Here is a 26,879-nt window from a genome sequence, read left to right as displayed (position 1 = left end):
TAAAAGTCCCATTTTTTTATAATAAAGTATAAATGGCATGTGTTGCCAGACTGCTGCTGGTTGTGGCAGTGTGGTTCAGAGCGTGAGCAGGCCCTCAGCTCTCCAGCAGCTCAGCCTCTTATTAATGCACAGGAGATCCGGCTCTTAAGAAGGCAGAAAATTGCCTTACATAACAAGCGCTCCACAATTTAGAAATACAAATGTGCACTGTTGACTGAAGCAGAAAATAAGACTGTTGCCCATCAACAGAACCACATTTCATATGAATAATTATAAAGCATGGGCGCTAGATGAGGAAAACAACCTGACCATGACAGCTCTACTACTTTTATTTACTTCAAATGAGGGATTAGGCAGGGAGAAAATCTACAGACTTAAGGACCAACGATGAGCCCTGAATTTATAAATAGGGAGAAAGTTACATTTATCATATTTCACCATGGTCATTTGGAGAACTGTGAAAGCGCTCACTCTTTTAAAATGACGCCTACAGGCCGCCTTGCACTTACTTTTTGGCTTCTCTGGTTTGATGTTGGGTTTTGAGACCTCACCTCAGTTGATGTTTTCTTCGCTTTTTGAGGTCTGCGATTCTTCTTAACGTGGCTCTGCGATTCTCGTGGTGGTCAGAGGGCTTCCAACTCTGACACCCAGCAGAAAGGCACAGCTCCCTGATCAGCCCACATGCACATTGGGGGCAACACGCATTAGACGCCCACAGGGAAGCCCTCAGACGGAGGAGCAAGCTAGGGCTCACCTAACAGTGGATAAGGAATAGGGTTTCTTTAATTATGAGGCAGGTCTGTGACATTGAGTTCCCCCCTTCCTCCTCCAGCAGGCTCCCAGACACTGTCTAAGTGCTCCGCTCCGCTGAGGAGGCCAGTCCCCCCGCGGGCCGCGATTCCACTGCCTGTAATGTCTGATGCCCATTAGTGACCGCAAACAGAGCACCGGTTCACACAAGGAATACAGCCGCGCAGCCACTGCCACGCTGTAAAAGACCCTTCTAATGCAATGTTATTGCATTATGCCCTCCTCATAGACCAAGTCAAAAGTCCCATTTATGGTCCCTGCTGAATATTATCAGAAATTCTTCTCTGCTGTGTTTTCAGCCGTGGTCAGCAGAGGCTAGATTTGGTAGATTTATTTTGCTATGTACACTGTGTAAATTGAAATTCCTCTAAACGGTTCTCTGCAGCTTTGAACTCTGAGGTGCATTTAGCATTTTTTTTATTTATTCTGCCGGGTGATTTTAAGCCTTCTTTTATTATGGGAAACTGCAATTGATGGTTTTGTAAATAGACTCAACTAGAATGCAAGAATAGTGCATTTACTGAAGTTATCACCCTAAATAGGGGAGCTTTAGAAGTCAGAACTGGAGTAATCCATACAAATACGCCTGTAAATGTCAACAATTCATCTCTCCACTTATGCTGATTTAGCTTGAGCCGACCATTGTGTATATTTTGGAGAAAAAGAGAGAGACACAGTGAAGCAGAGAGACAGAGGGAGGGGAGGGAGGCAGATTTATCGATCTAGGGTGACCACATCATAGCCACAGAGCCCCTCTCTCGTGATTAATCTTAGGGCTTAGAGTTGGCCAATGACACATGACAGGCCTCCCCCTCAAACTCCTCCATTTCTCTTCATTACTGGCCGTATTTTTGGACACCACGGTGGAGAGTAATCATTTACCTTTATTGTGTTTATAAAGCTGCGGCATGGATGACCCTTCCTATATTGAATTGAGGACATCAAAAGATCACTGGACATTGATTAGAAGGATATTAAAGTCATTCAAATGCTATATTTATATGTCAAACAACAGCAGAGTGAAAGGAGAAGCCATTTCCATCTAAACGAAAACAAATGGGTTGCAGTCAGCGCAATGGTTATAGAACTCCTAAAATCAAGAAATATGTTTTATTACATATTGAATAATTGAGGTAGGGATTCTTCATCAATACAAAGAAATAAGGGCGCTCATCATTTCTTTCAAGTCTTTCAATCAATCAATCAATGTTTATTTATATAGCCCAATATCACAAATGTTACATTTGTCTCAGTGGACTTCACAGTTTGTACAGAATATCAGTATGACAATACGACACCCTCTGTCCTTAGACCCTCACATCGTACAAGGAAAAACTTCCAGAGAAAACCCCACAGTTTAAAGGGAAAAATGGGAGAAACCTCAGGGAGAGCAACAGAGGAGGGATCCCTCTCCCAGGACGGACAGACGTGCAATAGATGCCGTGTGTAAATTGAAAAGATAATACATTTGCAACATAGGTAGTCCAAATGTTTTGAAATGCATGTGTGTATAATAAGAAGATGAATCCACGAGGATATCCATCCAGGACTTATGATCCAGGACCGCAGCCACGTCTCAAGATCCAGGACTCGCAATCCATGACACAGGACCGCAGGATCATCCATGACTCCGGATCCCGGCGTATATAGACACCAAAAAGAAAGACATTTGGGGAAGCTGGGTTAATCGGAACATGAGAGTACACAGGTATAGACAGAGAGAAGGAAGAAGTAAGATGTCCCCCGACAAACTAAGCCTATATCAGCAAAACTAGGGGCTGAATCTAATCAGCCCTAACTATAAGCTTTATCAAAAAGGAAAGTCTTAAGCGCACTCTTAAAAACGGATAGGGTGTCTGCCGTCCGAACACAAACTGGAAGCTGATTCCACAAAAGTGGAGCTTGATAAGAAAAGGCTCTGGCTCCCATTGTACTTTTAGAGACTCTAGGAACAACCAACAACCCTGCATTCTTGGAACGCAATGCCCTAGTAGGACAATAGGGTATAATGAGTTCTTTAAGGTAAGATGGCGCCTGCCCATTAAGGGCTTTGTAGGCGAGAAGAAGAATTTTAAATTCTATCCTGTGTTCTATAGGGAGCCAGTGTAAGGCAGCCAGAACAGGAGTAATGTGGTCCCTTTTCCTAACTCTGGTTAGTACACGAGCTGCAGCATTTTGAATCAGCTGAAGCGACTTGACTGACTTCTTGGTACACCCTGATAATAAGGAGTTACAATAATCCAGCCTTGAAGTAACAAATGCATGGACTAGTTTCTCTGCATCGTTTTGAGGCAAGATATGCCTGATTTTTGCAATGTTACGTAGATGGAAGTAGGCGGTCCTTGAAATTGATTTTATGTGGGCGTTAAAGGATAAATCCTGATCAAATATAACACCAAGATTCCTTACAGTCTCACTGGAGGCCAAATTAATGCCATCCATAGTTAATATATCTTTAGATAATTTGTTTCGTAGATTCTTCGGGCCAAGTACAATAACTTCAGTTTTGGTCGTGTTTAACATCAAAAAATTTAAGGTCATCCACGTTTTTAAGTCCTTGAGGCAGTCTTGAATTTTATTTAGATGATTAATTTCATCAGGCTTGATTGATAAATATAGTTGAGTATCATCCGCATAACAATGAAAGTTTACAGAATGATTCCTTATAATATTGCCTAATGGAAGCATATATAGGGTGAACAAAATAGGTCCAAGCACTGAGCCCTGTGGCACTCCATGGCTAACTTTGGTTTGCATGGAAGATTCATCGTTGACACGTACAAACTGAGAGCGTTCAGATAGATAAGACCTAAACCAGCCTAAAGCAGTTCCCTGTATGCCAACTAAGTGCTCTAGTCTTTGCAATAGGATATCATGGTCGATAGTATCCTCGATAGTCTTTCCTTCTGATTATACTTTTCATTTTCTCACAGCAACCAACAAAACATAGCCATGTATCCAATTTAAAGTCATAGCCAGAGCAGCAGGAGATTTACTGCAACACCGGTTTAACGCCGCTGTGATTTCCAACCCAACACTGGCATGGTACAGAAATAACTGCACCAAATATGTCACTTCATGAGCTGAAATGGTCAGCACTTTCCCGTAGATACTTAATCACCAAGTAGTTCCAAATTGAATACATCTGGAAACGGCTAAATATTATAGATCATTGCTCAGGAAGAGAAATAGTGGACGAGGAATGCGGTATAACTTATATTTTTACTCGCTGTGTCCCCTAACCAAAGGAAATCTGCCGCTGCCGTGATGGATGACAAAGAACCCACTCTGAACCTCGGTGCCTCACAATTATCAACAAATGGGCTGGAGCAGATTTTATGTAATGATTAAAGCTGCTGTTAATTTCACATGAGGGTAATGAGTGGGGAGATTGACGGCCACTGTCTGGCACTCCATCATCCCTTTATAGTTAGTTTAAACGTTTTCACGACTCTTTCCCTCCTTCATTTGCATTTTGCCTCATTAGATATAGCCATTTCTGAGGCTGCTCACGATATCCATTTCCTGGAGTTAATGCATTTTATTTGATCAGCCAGACCTTCCCAGTTAACTAGCTGACATTCGGCCGTTTCATATGACATCACTCCATTAGCAGCCGCCATGCCACCTCCACATCCACACCCGCTGCCACCACCATCCCTCCACTGCCTTGAGCAATTACAATGTGCGACTGTCTCCGGATGCAGCGTTATTGTTTTTCGCCGGGTGTTATCTGCCCCAGTTGTTCTATCCGTCTTTCACTTCCAAATATTTTTCCCTTTTTGGGTTTTATTTTTCACAAGGGGTGGAGCAGAGGTCCACTGGTGAGCAATAACCGGGGCTCCGAGGACTCAGAGTGCACGGCCACAGTGCGAGGCCCCGCTAACCGAGGGACCAGAGGTGTTTTGGAGGGCCTAATGGCATTTTGATGTTCATAAGCACAGCGGATGTGAGGGAGGGGAGACAGGGAGGTGGGGGAGAGGCCGTTTTAGGGAATAGGAGGAGGTGGAGAGTCAGCAGAGGACTGTCAGCGGAAGACTAGCAGAGCCCTGACAGACAGAGAACGTGTTTTCTCATGTCACAGCTGATTACATTCACTCCGGAGTGGGAAAAGAGCAGGGAGGAGACAGAGTTGTGGGGCCGGGATGAACAAGGAAAACGTCCATGTTGCTCCGAAGATACAGGGCATCTGCTCAGAGACAATAGTACTGTTTGATTAATTTAATGAGCACTGTTTGGCCCACTTTTGGTTGCAAGAAAACATGAAGACTTTGATCCATCTTAAATGTTCCCAAACATACCTCAGAAGAGATGGTAATTAATTAAGTGAATTTTCCTAAATAATTGCTGTGCCCTTCTAAGTTGTATCTAATGTTTTAGATAAAGGTTTGTTGTTGAATCATACATTAGAAGAGTATCACTCTCTAAACTCTGCTGAAGCCTTAGTGTAGACAAATCTGCCTTCCTGCTGGTGTCCGCACCACTTTGTCCATTTATCTTTGCTGTTCTTTGTCTTGGCCCAGACAAAAAAAGCAATTAAGTTTAAAAACGGCCACATGAAAAGAGCACAAGCAAGAATAAACTCCAGTTAGTTTGTGTCAGACAATTTTGGTTTCCAGGGGTCTCTCCACGGTTAGTGGGGACACTATTTTTCCTTCTATTCCTGAGATTACACGGGTTGCTGCACCAGGTGACCCTCATGGTCAAACAGGCGACGGAGAGCCCGGCAGAGTCTAGATTCTCTCCACTTCAAAACGCTTGGGGAGAAAAGATGCATTTTTTAACAATTTGGGTTTCTTTCTGTCCTTTCAGAGACACTTGTTTTGTGTTTGCTGATCCCTGTGTAACCCTTTTCTATTTGGCTATATGAAACTGTGATGGTGCAGCAATTCATGGCAGTTGTGGTGACTTAAAGGTGACGAGATGATGTCACATGATATAATGGAGGCTTGAGCAGAGCGCAGGTTATTATGTGGATAATATGAAACTGTAACATTGAGTTTTAACATTTCCTTAACAAATGCATGGCTTCAGTTTATTTTTGTTATCCCCACACTAACCCCAGTGGTCTAAGCTGCTGACGCTCCTATTCATGGGGAATGAAAAGAAGGAGACACAATGGTTAACATGCAGGCTCTGCAAACTGGGAGATCACTGTTTATCTCCCCCAACACATGCAATCAGGACAAATGCTAGGCCAGGTCTGTCATTTTCTGCCTCCCGCCGAGGTGTTGAGAGGAGTCACCGTGGCGGAAAATCACCTGTTTAGGTGTTGAACACAACCTCGCCTCTCCTTATTCCTGGCTCTCCTTTCAACTGCTATCCATATTACCCAGCGCCAGGCAGATGCAGCAATAAAACCTGCTCTCCTTTCACCTACGTTTACCAGAATAACATAGCACCTGAAAGGGCTATCATCGAATGAAAACACAATGATAATATTTCAAATGAATCTGAAAGCTTCTCCAACAACCTATCACTCACACAATGACACCAAGCACAGCAGCTTTTCAGGGAGACTCTGGGTGTGCTCGCCCGAGCAGATCGCATTATCTTTGTGTTGATCTGTGGCCTCTTTTTAACTCTGTCTAACCCGCCCTGTTGGCTTTTCTCTGTGCCACAAATCACTATCACAAGCCCTCTTATTCTTTGTTTTAACCATCATGGCTTAAAGACCCATTCTATCAACACTTCAGAAAAAAATTTAAACTCACAAAACTCCGAGAGTAGCTGGTCTGGGATTGATTTTTTCTTCAACTTCTACTACTCCTAGTTGAGTAAAGAGGAAATTGTTTGCTAAGTGTCCGTTTAGCTAAACTCCTCCATCCTTCACTTTTTGTTGAAGATCGTGATTTGTACTTGCCTAGTCACATGCTGGCCACATCTATCCTTGTATCGACTTGTAAAACTATTTAGGTAAGGCAAAACTTTTCTCATTCAAACCATATTTTAACATCTAATAAAATACTTCTTTGCGCTATTAACATGTAGATGGTTCAGCTTCATTGTGTTGGCTGCAGCTCTTTTACTCACTCTAAAAAACAGTATCAAATTAAATGTGTTGTGTTCAAAAAATCTTAGAGAGGATTGTTTATTTTCTGTCTCTGGTAACACTTTATATTAAGGTACACAAATTAACCATCAACTAGTTGTTAATTAACATGCATATTAGCAGTATATTGGCTCTTTATTAGTCATTATAAAATACTTATTAATGCCTTATTCTACATGACCATATTCTACAAGTAATAAGCCATTAGTTGAGAGTTTTTCCTCAATAACCCTCTAATTAGTGCTTATTTATTGCAAGTAAGGAAGTTGTTGTACATGAGTTTTGGTCTTAACATGCTCTGCTCAATATGGGCCTAATAAGGTACTACCACAAGAATAGTAATTCTCCCATAATAACAGTTAACAAATATGGTCTATTCGTATGTAACAAGACATGAAACTATAAATGTTAATTGTGTCTAAATAACTTAAAATTAGGTATTTCTATCTAAGAACATGTTCCCTATTTTAAAGTGAAGTCTTGTTCATAACCAATAAGCTAGTAGTTTTTAAGTAAGCAGTTAAGGCTAGGGGACGCTGAAGATGTCAAAAAGGAATCTTTCAAGCACAAAACATATATAATATAATTTCTTTAGTTTGGGCACCAACATTAGCTTATATATTATCCCATAGGTACAGTATATGTTTGAGAGCATACGATTAAAGGTTACAGCTTGCTCTGTGATCCTTTACTCCTGCATGTAGAGTCAGAATCAGTTTTGTGCTTCTCTAACATTTGAGGTTTTCGAAGGACATCCGCTGGACACATAAAAGACAATCTTGCGATTATCGAGGAAAAACTGGATGACTTTCAGACGATGGGAGGCAATATCAATCACGGCCAATTTGAGGCCACCTACATGAAATATGATTTCATAAGACAAATGCAGTGTCATTCTTAATGTGCTTAACCTTTACTGTCAATGAAAAAGTATTGATCGCTCCGTGGCATTTTTTCATCATTTGATTTCAGAAAGTGTAATAATATATGGTGGTGGGGTAAGATAAAAGATGAATGGCAACTGAATGATTTCAGACGAACAAAGCTGAATTCCCTGCAGAGTACAGACAGTGTGGAAACATTGATGCTTTCATCCAAACAATCCCTTTTTCTGAGAATTTTATGTAATGACAAATAAATCACATGCACTGTTATTTAAAAAAAAACCTTTACACAAGCTCTTCTTTTCATTTCAACCTTTTTGTTTGAATATGTTTCTAACTAGTATTAGCAGCAGGGAACAGACAGCCTGCTTCCAAGCACTGTTTCTATTATTCCTCTATTCTGTTGAGTAATTGGGAGGTATCCTATCTCTTCTTGGTCTTTGATCTACTTACTCTACCTAATAAGACTTTGCTCTGCTGCACTACAACCAAATCAGCAGTGCATTTTCAGCCCCCTAATAAGTGGTTAGCTTGATTTATATGGGTAATCTCGCCAATGTGGCTTGGCTCTACAACCTGTCCCCTATGCAGGGAGCCTCCTTTCACAACCGCAGGCCAGACCAGATGAGTCCATTACATCTGGGGTAAAGACGGTCTCTCTAACCCTCCTCTCCTTCAGAAGGAACAGTGTGCCATTGCATTATGAAGCACGAGGAATTAGTCGAAGCGTATTGAAGGGGTTGGCGATACAGTGATGCATGGCCACACTGCCTGGCTCTATTGTGAAAGCGGGGAGCAGTTGGGCCGATGCTGCGGGTGGAGAGGCTCGGCTCGGCCCGTGGGAGCCCCGGGGGCCAGAGGAAGCACTTAGAGTGGTAAAATGGCCACTTATTCACAACCACCCTCCCGTTCTCACTGCTCCTCCCTACCCTCAAGCCTCCCACTGGGTTCAGGAGCACAGCCCTCTGCAAACTGTATGATGGACTGCATAGCCCACTCTATTGGACTATACAGGCCTCACTGCAGTTAGCCTATTCTGGCCATGGCAACAATAAAGACCCCCGACATCGAGCCCTCCTGAACCTTTTTTTTCTTTTTAGGAATTTGCATTTAACATCTGGACAGTTGCATAAACAGGTGCAGTTCTGAAATATGGTTTCTCTGCCCTTTACCAGCTGAACCCATTGGCCAGCCAGGTGGCGGTAGCGGCGGCAGCAGCAGCCATGGGATCCATGGCCGGGTCTCAAGTGTTCGGCAACGCCCTGTCAAACCTGCAAGGAGCCACCGGACAGCTGGTCACCAACGCACAAGGACAGGTGAGTGCTAATTAATGGATGCTAAAATGCAAAAAAAATTAACTTGTATACACACACCTTATTAGACACTAGGTTTTTGTGGTTTGCACTTAGTAACAGATCTGTAAGAGATATTACTGGACCATCTATCATGTACGAATGTGCAGCTCCAAATAAAACATTTGTATAGTATTTCTGATCTTTCCACATTGATCTCCAGTGTGTTGTCTTGAATCTGTTTGTCTACACTCTAGTAGCCAGCCCAACATATATTAAGCTTTTTGGGAATAAACAAAGCCCTTCTTTCTGTTATCCGCGTGCGCCTGTCGCAGTAAAACGCTGACCTTGTCATATTTACAGGGTGGCTGCAGAATTGTTCCATCAGTAGCCAGAGGCTTGAACGATGATGCTTGTCATTGCGGGACCCTATCTAATGAATCATCTTATCACAGGTGCACACGGCACGTATTAAAGGAAAATTGTATGGACAATGTGCCCTTTCATGCCACTCTTGTGTTATGTACCTTAACCCCTGTTTCATGTTTGAACGCTTGCACTGTCCTGAATGTAAATGTAACACAAACGTGATTTCTGTACAAAAAAACGGTTCATTTTTAATGATTTAACTTAGCCTTCTTGTATTAGGTTTCAGTACCGCCCGTGTTAAGTGTTCTCAGTGTGCGAGCGCTTGATGCTAAACGTCGCTAATGAGACAGTATGGACTTCCCTGGCTCACAAGGTGCCTGGAGCACTGGGGACAGATCACTGTGGATACGGACTTGATGGGATGCTCTGTGCTTTTGTAGTGTCTAGGCGGTTGACAGTCCCTGACATAATCAGGTCACAGAGACGGTCAAAGCCGTGGGCTACAGCCTTTGCTCCCCTCCTCATTATTCCACAGCATTATTCAGACGGAGGGCTCTGAAACATGTACTCCCATATCAGAAGGTCCACACACCCCACCCCCAAACACTGAGGAGATTATACAGGCTAATACGTACCTCAAACAGGCCAGGAGGTCCAGCAAACACACTCTGAGAACTTATGTCAGCAAAGAAAAGCTACAAAACCGGAGGCAGTGGAGCAGCTTTTATTTCATTTGAGGTTTTTACTAACCAGAGAACTGCTTTTACACATTATTCGCCATTCTTGAATTTATAACACGGTATACCATCTTTGACCTGCTAATTTCCTCTGCAATTCTGTCAAAGAAAAAACCTTTTCATAAGCGGGGGCTCAGGGACCTTGAAAAGTGCCGCGTTTGATAGACGTTTGGAGTTCAATATGTTTTTAAAGCTTAATTATATTGGCCCGAGCCTCTTTATTCTCCGAGGAGAATCAATGAGGCTCTTTCATCCTCACCACCTCTGCAACTGTGATTAAGGCTGTGGATAAAAGCCACAATATTTTTAAGTCACTCATTTCTGAATTTTTTCCTCTCCTTTGTGATTCTGTGGCAGTTGTGTGGACATCTTTTATTCAGTGCAAATTCTCACTTTGCCTGCCGCCTTATAATGGCAGTAAAACTGTTGGGTAATGAGGACATTAAGGGCTGTTTTATTTAGCGGAGCATAAATCCAAAAAGGTGTAAAAACCACTGAAGAGGTTTTGTGTGTGTCTTATCCCAGTTTGCTAAACCCTGGCTCCATAGCTCTGTGTACTGAAACCCTCTCCCTCCTGAATTTGGGCTATCCATCCCTTTAACTCCCAGCATCCCTAGCCTTTGGGGTCTTTGGCCCCTAATACTAAGAGAACATCAGGTAAGGAACAAATGCACAGTCAACCTGCCAAGCTAGTGTGCCCTTTGTATGGATGGAAGCCTCCCATCTTTAGGTCAAGTGAAACTGCTATTGTTAGGCTACAACTATTGATTATTACTAGGAACCATTGAGACCTCTAAAAGGTTCGAAAGTGCATATTTAGTTTGAACAAAACTCTGAAAAACAAATATATATTACATAAATATTAAATAAAACACAGAACAGCAGCAGATTCTTTTCTTTAAGCTGCTACAAGCTGTTAGACGTTGTTGTCAGATGAATAAACAATTCATCATTGCTGCAGTAATCTACTGAATCTGCATCTTGTCAGGTATTTGAGAAAATAAAATGCAGACTTGTACACCCTTGAGAAAATACCCTTCCCAGGAAATGTCTTCTGTCTAGCGTACCATTATATATCTGCTTTTTAGCCTCTGATTTGCTCTGAATGTTGGTTTTCTGGACATGTGTGTTGACACAAGTCCAAACTTTCCAAACATTTTCTCTCTCGGGTCTCAATTCGCCGCTTGAACAGTGGAGGAGAGAAAATGGGCAGAGATATTGCCTGGCGACCATGGCTAAAGACACAGATTGCCCTGGCTGGAGAGATGAGATGACATTTCTGTGGAAACAAAGAGCAGCATAATCTTAATGAGTTCTGCTGGGTGGAGAGAGGCACAATACTCACAAGCCATACGAAGTGGAGCGGGGTAGCCAAATAAAGGAGAACAAACTGAAAGATAACTGAGGAGAGAGGCCTGGCAGGGACTGAGAGAAGGCCCTGAAAGCTGCTTATTTATGAAATAGTGGTGAAATGGAAATGATTGTATGGCTCCATCAAATGTGGTCTTTTTGAACAGAGAGTGAAATACCTGCTGGTTGATTTGGAGTACTGTGCAACCTTCTTAAGAGGAGCACAACATGAGGAATTGATAGCCTCATATGTTCAACATTAAAATGAAGATTTAAACAGAATAGGAGTGTAACATAAGGTTTCAAAACATAAGCATAGAGGCATACATTATCTTTACATGTATAGTGGTGAGGTGATGTTTTATATTTTTTGGCAATACTTATTTAGATACCTTAGTGCAGAATATGAACATGTTGACAAACTGCCTTCAGTGTTAAATTATGAACTTTGTCTAAAAATAAACTTAAGTAAAAAACACATCTTTGACATTTCTGTTGAAGAATGAATAACCTGAGGATCTGACCAATCCATTTTACCAAGCATAGATGATCTTGTATTATAAACTATACTTTTCTAAATGCTCTGTACACCTCAACATTGAATGTAATACTTACCATAAGAAAAGTAAAATAATAAAGTATTCTATATTGTATATAGTCTGTCTATAAATTAGCACTACTTCAAGAACTTGACTCTTCCAGCTGGAGCTATCTGTGAGGCACTGCCATGCAACATCTGCCTGAGATACTCAGATGGAGAAGCATTGCATGGTGGGACAGGGACGAGAGCTAAGCTGTCAGTCGCCTGCTCTTTTATTATGCTTATAGAACAACCACTTAGTCCAATGACGATGAATAATTGAGCGGAACAAGTTCCCTGCCACAGTGGCATGCAAAGCGGGATCAGTGGGACTCCGGAGACAAGAGCGTCAGGCAGGGCAATAAAATATGCTAAGTGATAGGAGAGCATTACAGCGAATTTGTAAAGCCGGCGCGGAGAGAGAGATAAATTATCTCTCCCTTAATGCGAAGCAACGTAAGCAAATGAGCCGTGGCAAGGATGAATTACAGATTGTCGGCCCACCTTTCCCTCACTGATCCCTCCCTATTATGTCAAGGAGAGGGGGGGGTGGAGGCAGAGGAGGACCAGGCGCTGAAACACATCAGTGACACTTGGGAGCCACACTAGGCCCGGCTAATGCTACAGGGAAGCTTCTTGTTGAGATAGCTCTTTGCTGAGGTGTAGTAGCTTGCACTTCAAGAGTCAAAGACAGTCCAATGTTTTTGCAAAAGTAGCCCAGTTGCCAAATAACAGAATTTGGAATGATGGGCGTCTCATCCACGCTGAGCTGCTCTCTGGTGTAATGTGGCTTGGTGGAGGAGCGGTGTCAGCGGGGGGGACAGGGCGACGGCTGCTCAGAACCAGTCCCCAGATGACATTAACCTTCATCATGGTGAAGAGGCGCTAAGTCCCCCCTAAAGCGCCACTCTCGGCCACACTCTGGCTGCTCTGAGAGCTAAAACGCTGCAGTGACACTCTGCCGCCCCCTTTGATCTGCCCTTCCTGATTACAGCCACAGAGGAGAGGAAAGCATGGAGAGGAGGGGGTGAAGTGCCCCTGGGACCCCGAGAGTTGAATTAGAAACACAGGGTCCTGTCTCACTCTCTGATGCCCCTCTTCTCTCCCTCTTATTGTTTCTTTCTTCCCACTTCTGTGTGTGTGTGAGAGAGAGGGTGGTTTCTGTCTCTCTGCAGCCTCACTCCTTCTCACCAGAGACAGACAAAGACACTTAACCAAAAACACACTTAGACACACACACAGTCACACGTACGCACAGTCTTGGCCATGTGATGGATAATACAGTCAGTGGTGTGCACCATCACACACAAAGGTATTCTGCGCTGACCTTTGCAGTGCGCTCCCAGCAGTCTGTGCCGGCTTCACTTGGTGTAGAAGCACCTCAGTGACAGATCATCAGCACACACTTGGGCATGTTTCTCTCTCAAAATGTAAAAGAATATTCTGATTAACCTCATAACACCGTGCGATGACCGTCTCATGCTTTGTCTCTGATCACTCGCAAAGAGGCCAGAAAGACTCACAGCGAGAGAGATCATTAAGACTGATGTCTCCAGTAGCGTTTACCCTCTTTGCTCCATCTTCTTTTTAAAACTGCCCGGCTGATTTTGTCTCCTCTCTACCCCCTTTGCAGATAATTGGAACAATCCCACTGATGCCCAACTCTGCAGGGCCCTCCAGCCAATCAGGGGGTGGCAACCCAGCACTGCAGGTACAGCCAATTACACCTCAGCTTCTGACCAACGCTCAAGGCCAGATCATCGCCACGGTGATCGGCAATCAGATCCTGCCTGTCATCAACACCCAGGGAATCACGCTGTCACCAATCAAGCCTGGACAGCAGGTAACACACACACACACACACACACACACACACACACACACACACACACACACACACACACACACACACACACACACACACACACAGAGGAAGATAGAGGAGCTTATTATACACTTAAACTGATGTTTCAACATTTATCAATAGCTGGCTTTAAAACTGTTGAATGAGCAACACCTAGTGGAGTCACACCAGAGCTCTGTGTATTCATCAAAGTACATTTCCCAGCACTGCTAGTCAGGTCTGCTTTATGCTAAACACCTCGCTTCTTTACTGCTTCAACTCCCATAACACTTATTTGCATCATTCCACTCTGAAAATTGAAGCTCTTGGTGTACCATGTGTGTGTCTGTGTGCACATTTGGAAAGCACTTGTCAGACAACCTTTCAGACTCAGTCTCAGGGAGCCTGCTGCGCCCCTGTAGAGCCCAAAAAAACAAAGACACACTTTTCAGCACCCCACTTAAAACTCAAACACTAGTGTTCTCCAGCTCTCCCTCCTCCTCTCCGTCTCAATCACTCTCCAACCTTGTGATTTGTCCTCTCTGACCTGAACAAGAAGTATTTTGTTTTGATTTAAAGGAAGATGTGAAAAAAACAGACTTCTTTTGTTTCTTTTTGTAGAAGTTTAAACTGTTAAATGTAGAAACTCTGAAACGACTCCTTCTGAGAACTTAAAGATCTATACAGTGTTCAATTGCGGAGTCAGATGCATTCACACGACAATGAAAACGTTATTGACTTGATAATGACGATGTCAGCGCAGAATTACAGGGTAAAAGTTCACATTGAATGCCCGTGTAATGCAGAATGGATGAACTCTCCGTAGATGGATGCCTAATTGTGGCTCGCCAAACCCCAGATCATACTCTTGAATGAATTATTGCATTTGTAATAATGTTTATGCTTTTGTCTCCACTTCAAAGCCCGCATGTACACATTGTTCCTCGGGCATAATTTACGGTTGTCAGAGCCGGCAGTCTAGAATATTTCCAGTGAAGCTAGATAATTCTCCGAGCCTGTCAACAGTCCTGACAGTGTGTGCATCGCTGTTGACACCCCCCACCATCCAAACAAACACATGCCAGGGAGAAAATAATTAATAGCAAAGAAGGAGAAGGGGAGCCGGCCTAGCTTACGGCGGAGACAGCTTTTCGCTTTAAAAGTGAAGACGTACCATCTTGATCTTGTAAAAGCTATTCAAATGTGCATAATACATGAAAATACATCGTTTTCTCGCCATCTGAGCATGAAGCGTGTGGATCATGAATTATGTTTGATATGGGAACTGCTGTGTCCACATGTTTATCTTTCACGTTCAGGCTGCCATTATTAGCATCCTCGCTGGTCTGATGACGAGAGAGATACTCTAATTGTCATGAGCAGTTTTCTTTTTTTTATATAACAAAGTTGATTTCTGCAGAGAAGCGTTTGTACCCGAGTTGACTCACAGTCTCCTGCAATAGTGAACTACTGCTGTAGTCTGTTGAGCACTCTATTGACGCCGTGTTTTAATACCGCAGGCAGTAATTAACATGAATTCATCTTCAGTAACAAGGTGAATCTCATTATAGTCAGCTCCTAAGTGGCTAATTTAATAGCTGTTGATTAGATGTAGTATTATATCCTAATCACCATAATGACATGATTACTGTAAATGATGATTATTGTGATGATGTGGGTCAAGGGATAATGGATCATTCTCTGTAATGCATGCTGTCAATATATTAAATCAGGTGTGTGTGTGTGTGTGTGTGTGTGTGTGTGTGTGTGTGTGTGTGTGTGTGTGTGTGTGTGTGTGTGTGTGTGTGTGTGTGTGTGTGTGTGTGTGTGTGTGTGTGTGTGTGTGTGTGTGTGTGTGTGTGTGTGTGTGTGTGTGTGTGTGTGTGTGTGTGTGTTTGTGTGTGTGTGTGTGTGTGTGTGTGTGTGTGTGTGTGTGTGTGTGTGTCCGTCCAGATGCCTCAGGCTCAGCAGGGTCAGACAGGCCCTGTATCGTCTCAGCCCAACCTGCTCCACATGCCCCACAGACAGAGTCCTCTCCACCAGGCCTCTTCCTCCTCCTCCACCTCCTCCTCTTCCTCGGCTCTCAGCGTGGGGCAGCTGGTCAGCAGTAAGTGTCCGACACAGCTAAACACAACATGCCTTCAAATACATGGAGCAAAGAGCCCTTCTCGGTTCTCACTGTCTCCTGTGTTGTATTATATGACAGTGCATACACGTTAAAGGGTTGGGTCAAATTACAAGGAATCTTAATATGATTCCTTCATTTCTAGAGAGATGTGAGATAATATTATTATCTCACATCTCTCTAGAAATGTTCAGCCAAGCAGACACAGTAAAAAAAAAAGTTCTAAAACAGCTGGGCTTCATTTGCAATACTTCTGTAGGGTCAATTTATTGATGGTTTTGGGTTTTTTCACCAATTTGAAAATATATATAATGTGATCAGACAACGTTTCAAATCAGGTTACATTTTTGTTGGTGCCTAAAACGATCGAGGCTGTCATTTCCAGAATATTCTTTAAACATTTGATTGGAAATAGGTTCAAATATTCTTACGGCCGTAGCTGCTTATTATTTTTGTTTAAAGGAAATAAGACTTAACTTAATGAAATGAAATCTTCATAAAAATGGGAATTATTATTTGGTTATATTTAAAAACCTATGACAATCAAATACAGACAGAACTGGCATGACAACATGGACAGTTTTGCGACGCACATACCTCCATGAAATTGTTTTATTAATGAATGCTTTATACTGAATAAAAAGCCATTATGATACTGGTGATTGTTGGATTATTCTTAACTAAAATGGATTTTAGGTAAGAAATCATTTTCAATACGCTATTTTACCAATGTTGTATTCTTACCCCTGTCCCTTTGGCCGCTCTGAACATTACGCTCTGTGTGGACAGCTTTTGACTGATCCCCGCCTTCTACGATTGTTTTATTTTTTCCTGCCTGTCAATCCTTTGGTTTATTATTCAATCCAAAGTGACGTGTGTTATGTTTAATGAACATAAGTTTCACTCTGCCTTAGCTTGGGCCTTTGGCAGAGCCTTATAAATCACTGGGCCACAGCCTGTCAGCAGGCGGCTATTGCCTTTAAAAACTCCGTTTTATTCAGATAAATTTCATTTGTCAGAGTCGATTCCCCTAAACCCCATGTAAACTCATTTCAAAGGCAGCTACACTACCACTGAATTTAATAAAAAACAAGTCTCCATTGATCAACTCGTTGTAGACACCGTCTTTAGTTTGTGTTTACTCGTAGCATATATATCTTATAAACCATTATCGAGACTGCAACAAAAATCATTGTGGCTCTGTTCTGCCCTAAATAGAATGAATGCTTTATGCTGAGTACGAGCCATATCACTTCCTCTCAATATCATTTACAGCAAACATCCACAAAAGAAAATCCCATGACAGAATCAGAGACGTCTTCTGAGGAGAGAAGATGAAATGTCATTTCATTCGCCGGCCACAAACAAAGTGCCAGAAACAGATTAAAAAGCTGAGAATGTCTGCTTCTGTTAGTTAAATATAATAAGATGGGGAAATGTCAATCAGAAAGAAGAATGTCAGCATTTTTTTCTGCCTTAACATTGTTTTTATTTTAACTTTTTCTTTATATATTGAGCCAGAGAAGCTGTTTTATAGCAACACCAATTTACCATTCCTTTCCTACCTGATGTGATCACAGTGTGTATGTCATATCAAAACTGCTTATTTATACCAGTTGCGATTACAAAACTCACGTATAAATACCTACTCTAAAAAAGCATGTGTTGCCAAATAGGAGAGCATTTTTATTCACTTTTTCTGGGGTCTTAACGACACACTTCATCGTCATTTGGTCTCATTTAGGCTGTCAATAAACATTTAAACAAATACAATGCAAGTTTTTCACCTTTTGTGAAAACAAACGGAGACAAAGGCATATAATAACATGAGTCCTGCTTGCAATTTAAAAGTTTTACTCATAATACTTGTGTTTTACTTTACAGATAAATTGATTGTTTAAGTTGTTATTGTCCTTATAAAGCTAATAGTGTGTTAACGCTGTGAAGAAAAGCAGCTTTTAAATGCCCAGAAATTGATCGTCTCAATAGTTTTTTTAAATATGTCCTCGCAAACATTTGATTTGCTTCTCTGTTTGAAAGCTTTACCTCTCTATTCATTATCGCAAAACAGATTAGAAATCTTAAATCCTGTTTGTGTTGGTGACTTCATGTCTAAAGACGAATATCCCGAGGTTAGACCAATTGCTCTGGAGCGCCATTAGTCTCCCGGAGCACAGAGTGAATAGACTCTGCTGGGAATGATGAAGAGACGCTCATCAATGTGGAGATGATGGGAGCCGAAGCTGTGAGTGCTCATCCCTCCCCTCCAGTCGTCTGCGAGCCTCCAGTCCCTCATCTTCCAAGTGTTCACACGTCTGGAGCACGCCGCATACGCTACACGTCACTTATGAGGCACAACGAGATGGCAGCCCCATAGATTTTTGCTTAAATACGCTTGGAGGATTCCTTTAATAATTCATTGATAATGACCAAGATGAATAATTCAGAGGCACAAACTTTGCTTTAGTAAGCAGGATGCCGGGGTACCTGACATTGATGTACAATGTAATCACTTTCTATTAGCAGGGAAATTCTTCAAAATGCTCCAGTGAAGTCTTTTCAGATGTACTCCAATGTGGAGATTCGCAAACAGCATTTCTTTTTATTTGTGCACGAGGCTGGCCGGCCTAAACTGACTTCCCACCGGGTCAGAGAGTCTTTATACACTCATGAATGTTTGCTTCAGACGGCTACCTTTTAGGATGTGTATTCATACAGACACAGAGACATTAGAAAAATACCTCTTAAGATCTATTGAATTACATTTGTCCGTGTGCTTTTGTATGTCCGTATAAAGATTTACAATTGCAAGTCAAAGCTATAAACAGCCTGCATTCACACATAAATGAATTTATTTATCCCACATTATAATATCATTATTTATCCCATAATAAAAATATCTGACCCAGAGCTAGCTGGTTTAAAGACACTCACGATCATATATTTCTGAATGTTTGCTTCATTCAGTCTGAGGGAATGAGCGACAGAGGGCTAACAAATGAGATGTGCGTTGTGTTGCAGACCCGCAGACCGCCCCCAGCGAGGTGGACGGGGTCAACCTGGAGGAGATCCGTGAATTCGCCAAAGCATTCAAGATCCGCCGCCTGTCCCTGGGCCTGACTCAGACTCAGGTGGGCCAGGCGCTGAGCGCGGCCGAGGGTCCGGCGTACAGCCAGTCTGCTATCTGCAGGTAAGTGCAGCCAGGGAGGAACATAAACGCTTCATCATTCCTGATCAATACGTCCTAATTCTGTCAAATGAAACCAGATCAAAGTCTCAGTGAACTGCCTGGTTTTCATCTATTTTTCATCTCGTGTTTTAAGAGACATTACTAAGATATTAAAATACATAATTGACTATCACCACCCTGACAAACGAAGCTCTCATTCCGTTACTTAGCCGTCTTCCCGTTCCCCTCGCTGACATGACAGCGGCACGTTACTTATGCAAAATACATACACAAGTATTACACGAAGCACTTAAAGCATTTAATAATTACTAAGGCCCGACGCCGGCTGCTCGTCTGAACATGAGAGAGCTTGACGGCGATGATCTGTTAATAAGATTGCCATGTTTTACCGCTGCCACCAGGACAGTTTAGTCCTAAATGCAGCATTATATATTCATGAGACTATCAGACAATCAGTGTTTCATCCCTGCTGTTTTTCCACATGACTAACATTTAGCATGAAGACACCAAATGAGCCACATTTCCCTTTCAAGTCAGAATAATTTTACTTGCTCATCAGGCTCAAATAATACTCTTTAAATGCCGAAAAAGTGTCAAATTAATTAAAAAGTTCACCGATTAAAGTCAAATGTCTTTTCAAAGATCCAAACGAGGTATAAATATGTATATATGACAACTTTTCTTTGCCAAAAACACAATAACATAACACAAGTGTAGCCTGTCTTGCATCTGTTTTTTGAAGAACTCCCACTAGTTTTTCAGGTCTTATTCCTGTATTCATTTGAATGTCCCGGTGCATGTGCTTTCCTGATGACCTGTGCTGTTAATCTGACAAGGCACTACCATGCCCTTTTTAAAAATGTCATCACATCAACATCAAACAGCCGATAAAATGTGAAACTGTACAGGGGCCGGGGTTCTTATGAGGCCCAGCCATCTCCGACTAATGTTTAAAGTCTTGAAATCACACATGAAATATTTACAGCCAGGCATAATTCAAATATTTATAACATACATTAAAAGCCATTAGCTTCAAAAATAAACACTCAGTGGGCTGTTATTCATGCCGTTAAGACCATTTTTTTGTTTGTATGACATTGGACATGACATGGTGATGTTTTAAGTAAAGGCCGAACTTCACATGCTTTAGTTTAGTTAACATCAACACAGACATGAAGTTTGAGCGGGACGTAGCTCTGGGGCTTTGAACCAGACAGAGAACAGACACTGACAGATGCCTCCATCTTGTCTCCTTTCATTGCTCACTGTGTTTCCAAGCTCTTTATTATTTTTTATCTAAACAGGCACAGACATTACAAGAGGGCATCATCAAACCAATGATAGCCACTGTGCTCTTCTCTGGTTACAATGTGCTTTGTTCAGGCTACAATGGATACACACATGTTCAAAAGGGCCTTCAATGCAGCATTTCAAACTCTTTGATGGTTTCCTCATGATTAAATCTTCCAAACTAAAAAGTCCCAGCTTAAATAAACATGAGCAGAATATTAACTAAATAATCGACCAAGAAATATAAACACAGTAGACGGTACAGTAAGCTCACTGATATGAATCTCTTGAATATTGAAATCTACTTATATCATAAGGGCAGATTCTCTTTCTATTTTGTTTTATATTGCATGATCAATTCCTAAAAAAGCAAAACCTTTTTTAATAAATACTTTTTATTGTTTATATTACAAAAGAAGCCAAAACGGAATACTCTACGTTAGCCATAAAATTGGCTAATAGTGGGCTAACCCTCCTAATAGTTTGGTTCAGTGACATGGATACAATTCTAATACATCTGTATAACATATAGATTTATATATTTGTATCAATATATCATGAATATATCACATGTTTGACTCCAGACACTGCTCTTTAATTACTTTTATAATTCCAACAATGGTCTATAACAACCAGGGATGCTAAAAGGTTAAATACTCTCTGAAAGAATGAAACATATATTTTCCTCTCTGAAGGTTTGACAGGAGGGGAAGTAAAACAGACACTAAAAAGGTGATGCAATGTATTACACAATAAGAGATAATAGCATTTATTGTAACTGTTTGTCGAGGTAAATTCTCCTCATATACTGCAGACTTTAGCCCTCATGTAACCTCGTATCCCTCTCAACGACTTTAAACCCGGAGGCAGACTGAAACTCAAAATACAGCATGTGTGTGCAGGTACTTTTAAGAAGAGAGGCTGGAGGTGCATTCAGGGCCACTTCTCCCTCGTGCTGATGCACTAGAGGAGGGAGTGCATACCCCAGCCGAGCGGCTCTCAACTCATTTTAGTCTCTGCGGTTCCTGTTGATCCATGAAATGTCCTGTCTCTGGTGACTCCTCATATTTACTAATGTATTCCCCGCAGTACGCAGCCTCCTCTCTCCACTGTTTAGGACGAGGTTATAAATAATACCGCCTGTCGACAAGGAGGAATGCAGCGGCGAGGTGTAGAAGCAGAGCAACTTCATGCACGCATGGTCATCGCTGCCTCTCTGGTGTTGTCTGAGCAGCTCACCTCCCATTAAAAACATCTTGTGTGCATTGTTTGTTCCTCAGAGAGCAGATCTCAGAGCTGCTGTCAGTCCAGAAGCTGCTTTCCTAAAAGCATTCACACACGTCACACTCGTGTTTGTCCCAGAAACACTTTCAGTTAACTCATGTGCGCTTATTTATTGAAAAATGCTCGGAAATCTGAGTTTAAAAAGCAGCTTTCGTATGAATTTAATTCATCCTCTTTTATATTAGATTTCGCTTCAATGTAATTCTATTTTTTATTTTGGAAACCTCACATAGATGGTTTTTGAAAGAAGGACCCGAGGGTGCATCATGTCACGAGTTGACAAGGTCCCTGGTTTCAGTCCAGCTGGGGACCTTTGGTACATGTCAGCCCTCCTCTCTCTCCTTAATATTATCTGATAGCAAATACAGTTCAAAATGTGCAAATATACATGATCACACAACACAAACATCTCTCTTAAGAAAATGTTGAATCTGTCACTGATTCAATGATTACTTGATCATTTTAGCATGTCCTCTTCATATCCTACTCCCCACGTTTCCTGTTGCTTTGTCAAAAGAAATAATGTCCATAAAACAAACAACAAACGTCAACGGAAACCTCTCCAGTCCGATCAGTCAGCATCACTTCAACTTGGAAGCATTGTTGGCTCCACACTGTAAATAATAAAAGACCCCCGCCAAACGTTACAGACATGTAATAACTGTCAGGGTGGTGTTCATGTATGAACTAAAACCATGAATACAAAATCTTTAAAACAACAAAACAATAGTTCAATTTAAAGTCAGAGCGCTCCTATCTCTAATAACCACATTTAAAGGAGTGTGCTGTTGGTTCACAAACAAATAATGCCATCTTAAAGAAAACTGAAAAAAATCCTTTTGCTGTCAAATAAAACACCATTAGTATGTTTTCCTATCACAGGCTGGCAGTGTTTCTATAAAAGCCTCATTCTGCAGTCTTACAGTGACTCTAAAATGCGGAGTGTGTGTGAAGTCAGAATTACGCGGGCCGCAAAGTTGCAGGAACTTCCAGGATTAGAGTGTGCAAATGTATTCTTATTAAATATAAAATGAGACGTTGAGGAGAAAAGAAAGTTTGAAAAATGTATTAAATGTACATTTTGATTAATAATTCAAACGCTTTTTGTAAATAAATCATGGTGCCATATTCAACTGCATGCATTAGTGGATTTTTGTTTTTTTAACACCTGAGGGAAAGAAATGGGATATTTGGGAGTAATTCCTATTTTTGTTTATTTAACAGCATTTTGAAGCATAGTAGTTAAATATAATGCTTTTGGTTCAACTGGACCTGATTTTAGTATTTGGAAATATCTCTTTGTTCCATTTTTTGGACAGGCCAGAGAATTAACAAACTGCTGGCATCAGTCACCTGCAGCTGCTGCAGCTGAGGGGTTTCCAGGGGCAGAATACAGGGGTTTGGCTCGGATGTGTACCTGGATGTTAGTCTCTTGGTCTAAAAAGGAAGGCAGCTTATCCCTTGTTCTGGCAAGTAAGATTCTTTTTTCTCAATTCTCCCCAGACACACCATCCTGAGAAGCCACTTTTTCCTACCACAGGAAGCCCAAGAGAACACATTAGGTAGCAGTCTGACAGGCAAACTGAACCCTGGCCTTTTATATCCTGCCAGGTTTGAGAAGTTGGACATCACCCCTAAAAGCGCCCAGAAGATTAAGCCCGTTCTGGAGCGCTGGATGGCCGAGGCTGAAGCCCGCCACCGGTCCGGCATGCAGAACCTGACTGAGTTTATCGGCAGCGAGCCTTCCAAAAAACGCAAGCGGAGGACCTCTTTCACCCCACAGGCGCTCGAGATCCTCAACAGCCACTTTGAGAAGAACACACACCCCTCCGGACAGGAAATGACGGAAATAGCCGAGAAGCTGAACTATGACCGGGAGGTGGTGCGGGTCTGGTTCTGTAACAAGAGACAAGCTTTGAAAAACACAGTAAAGCGTTTGAAAGGTCCGGAGCTGGGCCCGGCCGGAGCCATGGACCCGCTGTCCGACTGTCTAGAGGAGCTGCCCAAATGAACCACAGCTTAACAGTGGAGGGGAAGAGAGGCAGCCATTAATAACCAGAGGGATGGACTCATCTTGAACCGAACAATGTTACAGAGTCACCTGGACGGACAGTGATGAGTTTGCAAACAAAAACGATGTGTTGTCAGTGTGATTACCACAGCTATGTAAATGACCTTGGCGAAACCAAAAACAAGAAAAAAGAGATTAATATCTGAGAATTATGTAAAAACATACGGTGTGCTGTTTCAAAGAGTTTTAGATTCTGGCCGTACAGACCAGACTATCGCCCACATTTTGGTTCCCACCAGGAGGGATTTAGTAAAGAGATCATACCAAATCAAAACACTATTTACCAAAGTCTGTTGCATCTGAGTACTAAGAATAATTTTGTAATGTAAATGTGCTCTAAATTTCTACATTTGTACTGGCAAATCTAAGCTATATGTGTGAGGTTGAGTATACATTTTATCTTTGTCTCGCTTACTTTTTTCTTCATTGTTTGTATGTAAATATCTGAAAAAAAAAAAAAATGCTGTCATCCAAGTGAAACCACACTGATAAACGTTCTCTTTTTGGACAAAAAGAAAATGCTGTTGAACAGTTGCATTATGATGTTGTTTGCCTTTGTGTTTCATCTGCAAATATTTTCAGTCACGGTGTAACTTTGTACAACTTTTACAGGTATTTATTAATAATCTCAGAGTGTTTCAGAGGACAGACAGTCAAATAAGGACTTTCAGATGATGATGATGATGATGATGATGAAGGGTTTCAGTGTCTGTCAAGTCTGTTGTTTTTGAGCTACTGTGTCATTCTGTTGCCAAAGCCTGATAGCCAAAGAACACATACATGTTAGCTCAAGGACTGGTGAAGATTTTACCTTTTTATTTTCTGTTTCACACGGCTTTCTAGTTTCTACTTTAACACTACCATCTCAAACAGCTTTAAAAACATCCACACATCTGCGTCTGCATGCTTCATGTAGCATTTGTCTCAGATCAGTTTCACCTGGCAACCCAGGATTAACATTACCTGCTTTTTTCTTACCTCACTGAAAATAACATTCTTCATTAACATTATAAAGACTTTATAATGCCCTTAAACTAAATGAACATGTGTGGTTGAAGCCTGTTTGTCGCCACTGACCAAACTACTGAGCTCATTCCAGTTCAAATGTTTTATAACCTCAACAAAAAAAATGTTTCCTTTGTATTCTGCATTGCTGTCAGCTTAGTGAAGGTTTACAATCAACTATTTTAATGGGAAAATGTTTTTTAAATGTTTAATTTTGACAGATTATGCTCCAATGTCCCTTGATGTGTTTATTGTTTTTGATTCCAGTCGATTGTGTCTCCAAACTGTTCATTTAACATGTTTTTAAATGTCAATATTCCCATCCATACAAATATTTGACTCTCTCGAAAGCCCCTCACAGGAAAAGCCAAAAAAAACAAACAAGAGGTGAATGTTGAGAATAAGTGTCACATGTCAGAACGAGTGAACTTAATTTGAAGCGAGGCGAAATTTGATGCAATTTATTCAGAATCATGTGTCTGCTCGATATCTGTCCCTCCATGTCACATTGGTTATCTTCAGTGCTGCGTTCTTCTTCTCTGCCTGGAAAACACGCACGCAAACACACTGTCAGAAAACACATGACCTGTTTTGAAAGATACAAAGCAACTATTGACTCAAGTATTTAAACTACATTTCCATCTTTTTATTTGTGATCCCACTTTTACGTTGCGTCCATCTTCCATTCAGGCAACTCTTTGGCCAAGAAACTCCACATCTGCACCCACCCACTCAAAAGAAATCTGAGACATTCTATCTGCAGGTAGAATATGGATCTTTTCCGAGGCTTGTCAATAAAGCTGTAACCAAAATAAAAAAAAAGGAGAAGAAGACACATAAGAGGAGTTGCTCGACTTCTCAATGCTGGACCAAAGCTCTATAGTTATGCACATTGTACAGAGAAATAGATTCATGATGTTGACAATCTTTTAGAAAAACTGAGATAAAAGAATTGTACAGACGTTCATCCAAGGTTTACCTCAGTACTGTTCTTGTGAGAATCATACAAACGCCATGAAGCATCAGCAGGTCAGAAAAGACAGACGTTACTCTGCACTGTGTGTGTCGATGTTCCCCTCCAACGTGTTTTATTTATTTATTATTATGTGACACATGATTGTTTTATTTTTGTGAAGTGGTTTCCTGAGCCGCGCGTGACTCTCCGTTATTTATTTTCTATCTTATTTGCTTTATGTTTCATTTGTTGTGCCGTCCCCTCTCAGTCCCCACAGACCTGTAGCCCCCCTCGTAGAGGAAAGATTACAGTGTTGTTGCTCTGGATTAGGATGATTTGTAAATCACCATTAAATGCTTTTGTGACATTTTACTAACACAAACAAAGTGGTTTGCCGTTTTGTTAATAGTGGAAGAACTCGAAACCAAAGCTGAAGAGCCCGCAGAGGTCGGTTTTCATTTTTTTTATAGACTGAAAACTGTACTTAATCTATAGAGCAATATCTGTTTGGTCACTTAAGCAGCACTTTGTGTATTTCCAAAAAAAGAAAAAAAGCTTCAAGTCTGTCACATTGATTTGTACCATAATTAGTAATAAACAATTGTTTGACATGAATTGTGTGTCCTGTTTTCAGTGGAGTTATTCTTTAAGATAGTCTGCCCTATATGCCGTTAGAATGGATTATAAATATAATTATTCCATAGCAAAATATTCCATAAAAGATATGTGCATTCGTCACAGACACAGATAATATTTTTTTGTTTTTTGTTTTTTTTCAATTTATTTGATGATTGTTTTCCTTGCTGTAATGCTTAATTGCAAAAAGAATTGACAGATACACTGAAAAAACTGTACTTTTTCTACTTTAATTAAATGTGTTATGTCAGCAGACTTCACATAACTAAACTGTATTAGGTTAGTTGAAAGCAAACATATCAAGTTTAACTAAAAAATAGTAGGTTCAATTTAATAGTATTGCTTTAAACTAACTTAATATAGTTATAAATGTGTTGACATAATACATTCAATTAAAGTCAACACT

The 26,879-nt window shown here is 41.2% G+C and overlaps 1 protein-coding gene across 1 annotated transcript in view; it reads left to right on the top strand.

Moving 5' to 3' along the window:
• Window positions 1-26,452, top strand: part of pou6f2 (POU class 6 homeobox 2) — a 70,086-nt gene extending 43,634 nt beyond the window's left edge. The window contains exons 7-11 of the mRNA XM_079662344.1: window positions 8,922-9,062; window positions 13,708-13,917; window positions 15,871-16,024; window positions 19,064-19,232; window positions 23,310-26,452. Coding sequence (XP_079518470.1) covers window positions 8,922-9,062; window positions 13,708-13,917; window positions 15,871-16,024; window positions 19,064-19,232; window positions 23,310-23,817 — 1,182 coding nt within the window. The 3' untranslated portion in view covers window positions 23,818-26,452. The remainder of the gene's footprint in view (window positions 1-8,921; window positions 9,063-13,707; window positions 13,918-15,870; window positions 16,025-19,063; window positions 19,233-23,309) is intronic.
• Window positions 26,453-26,879: the final 427 nt, after the last annotated feature.

Source organism: Notothenia rossii, assembly GCF_949606895.1.
Source record: "Notothenia rossii genome assembly, chromosome: 12".
In the NCBI taxonomy this organism is placed as follows: domain Eukaryota; kingdom Metazoa; phylum Chordata; class Actinopteri; order Perciformes; family Nototheniidae; genus Notothenia; species Notothenia rossii.
This window is presented reverse-complemented; position numbering and strand designations above follow the sequence as displayed.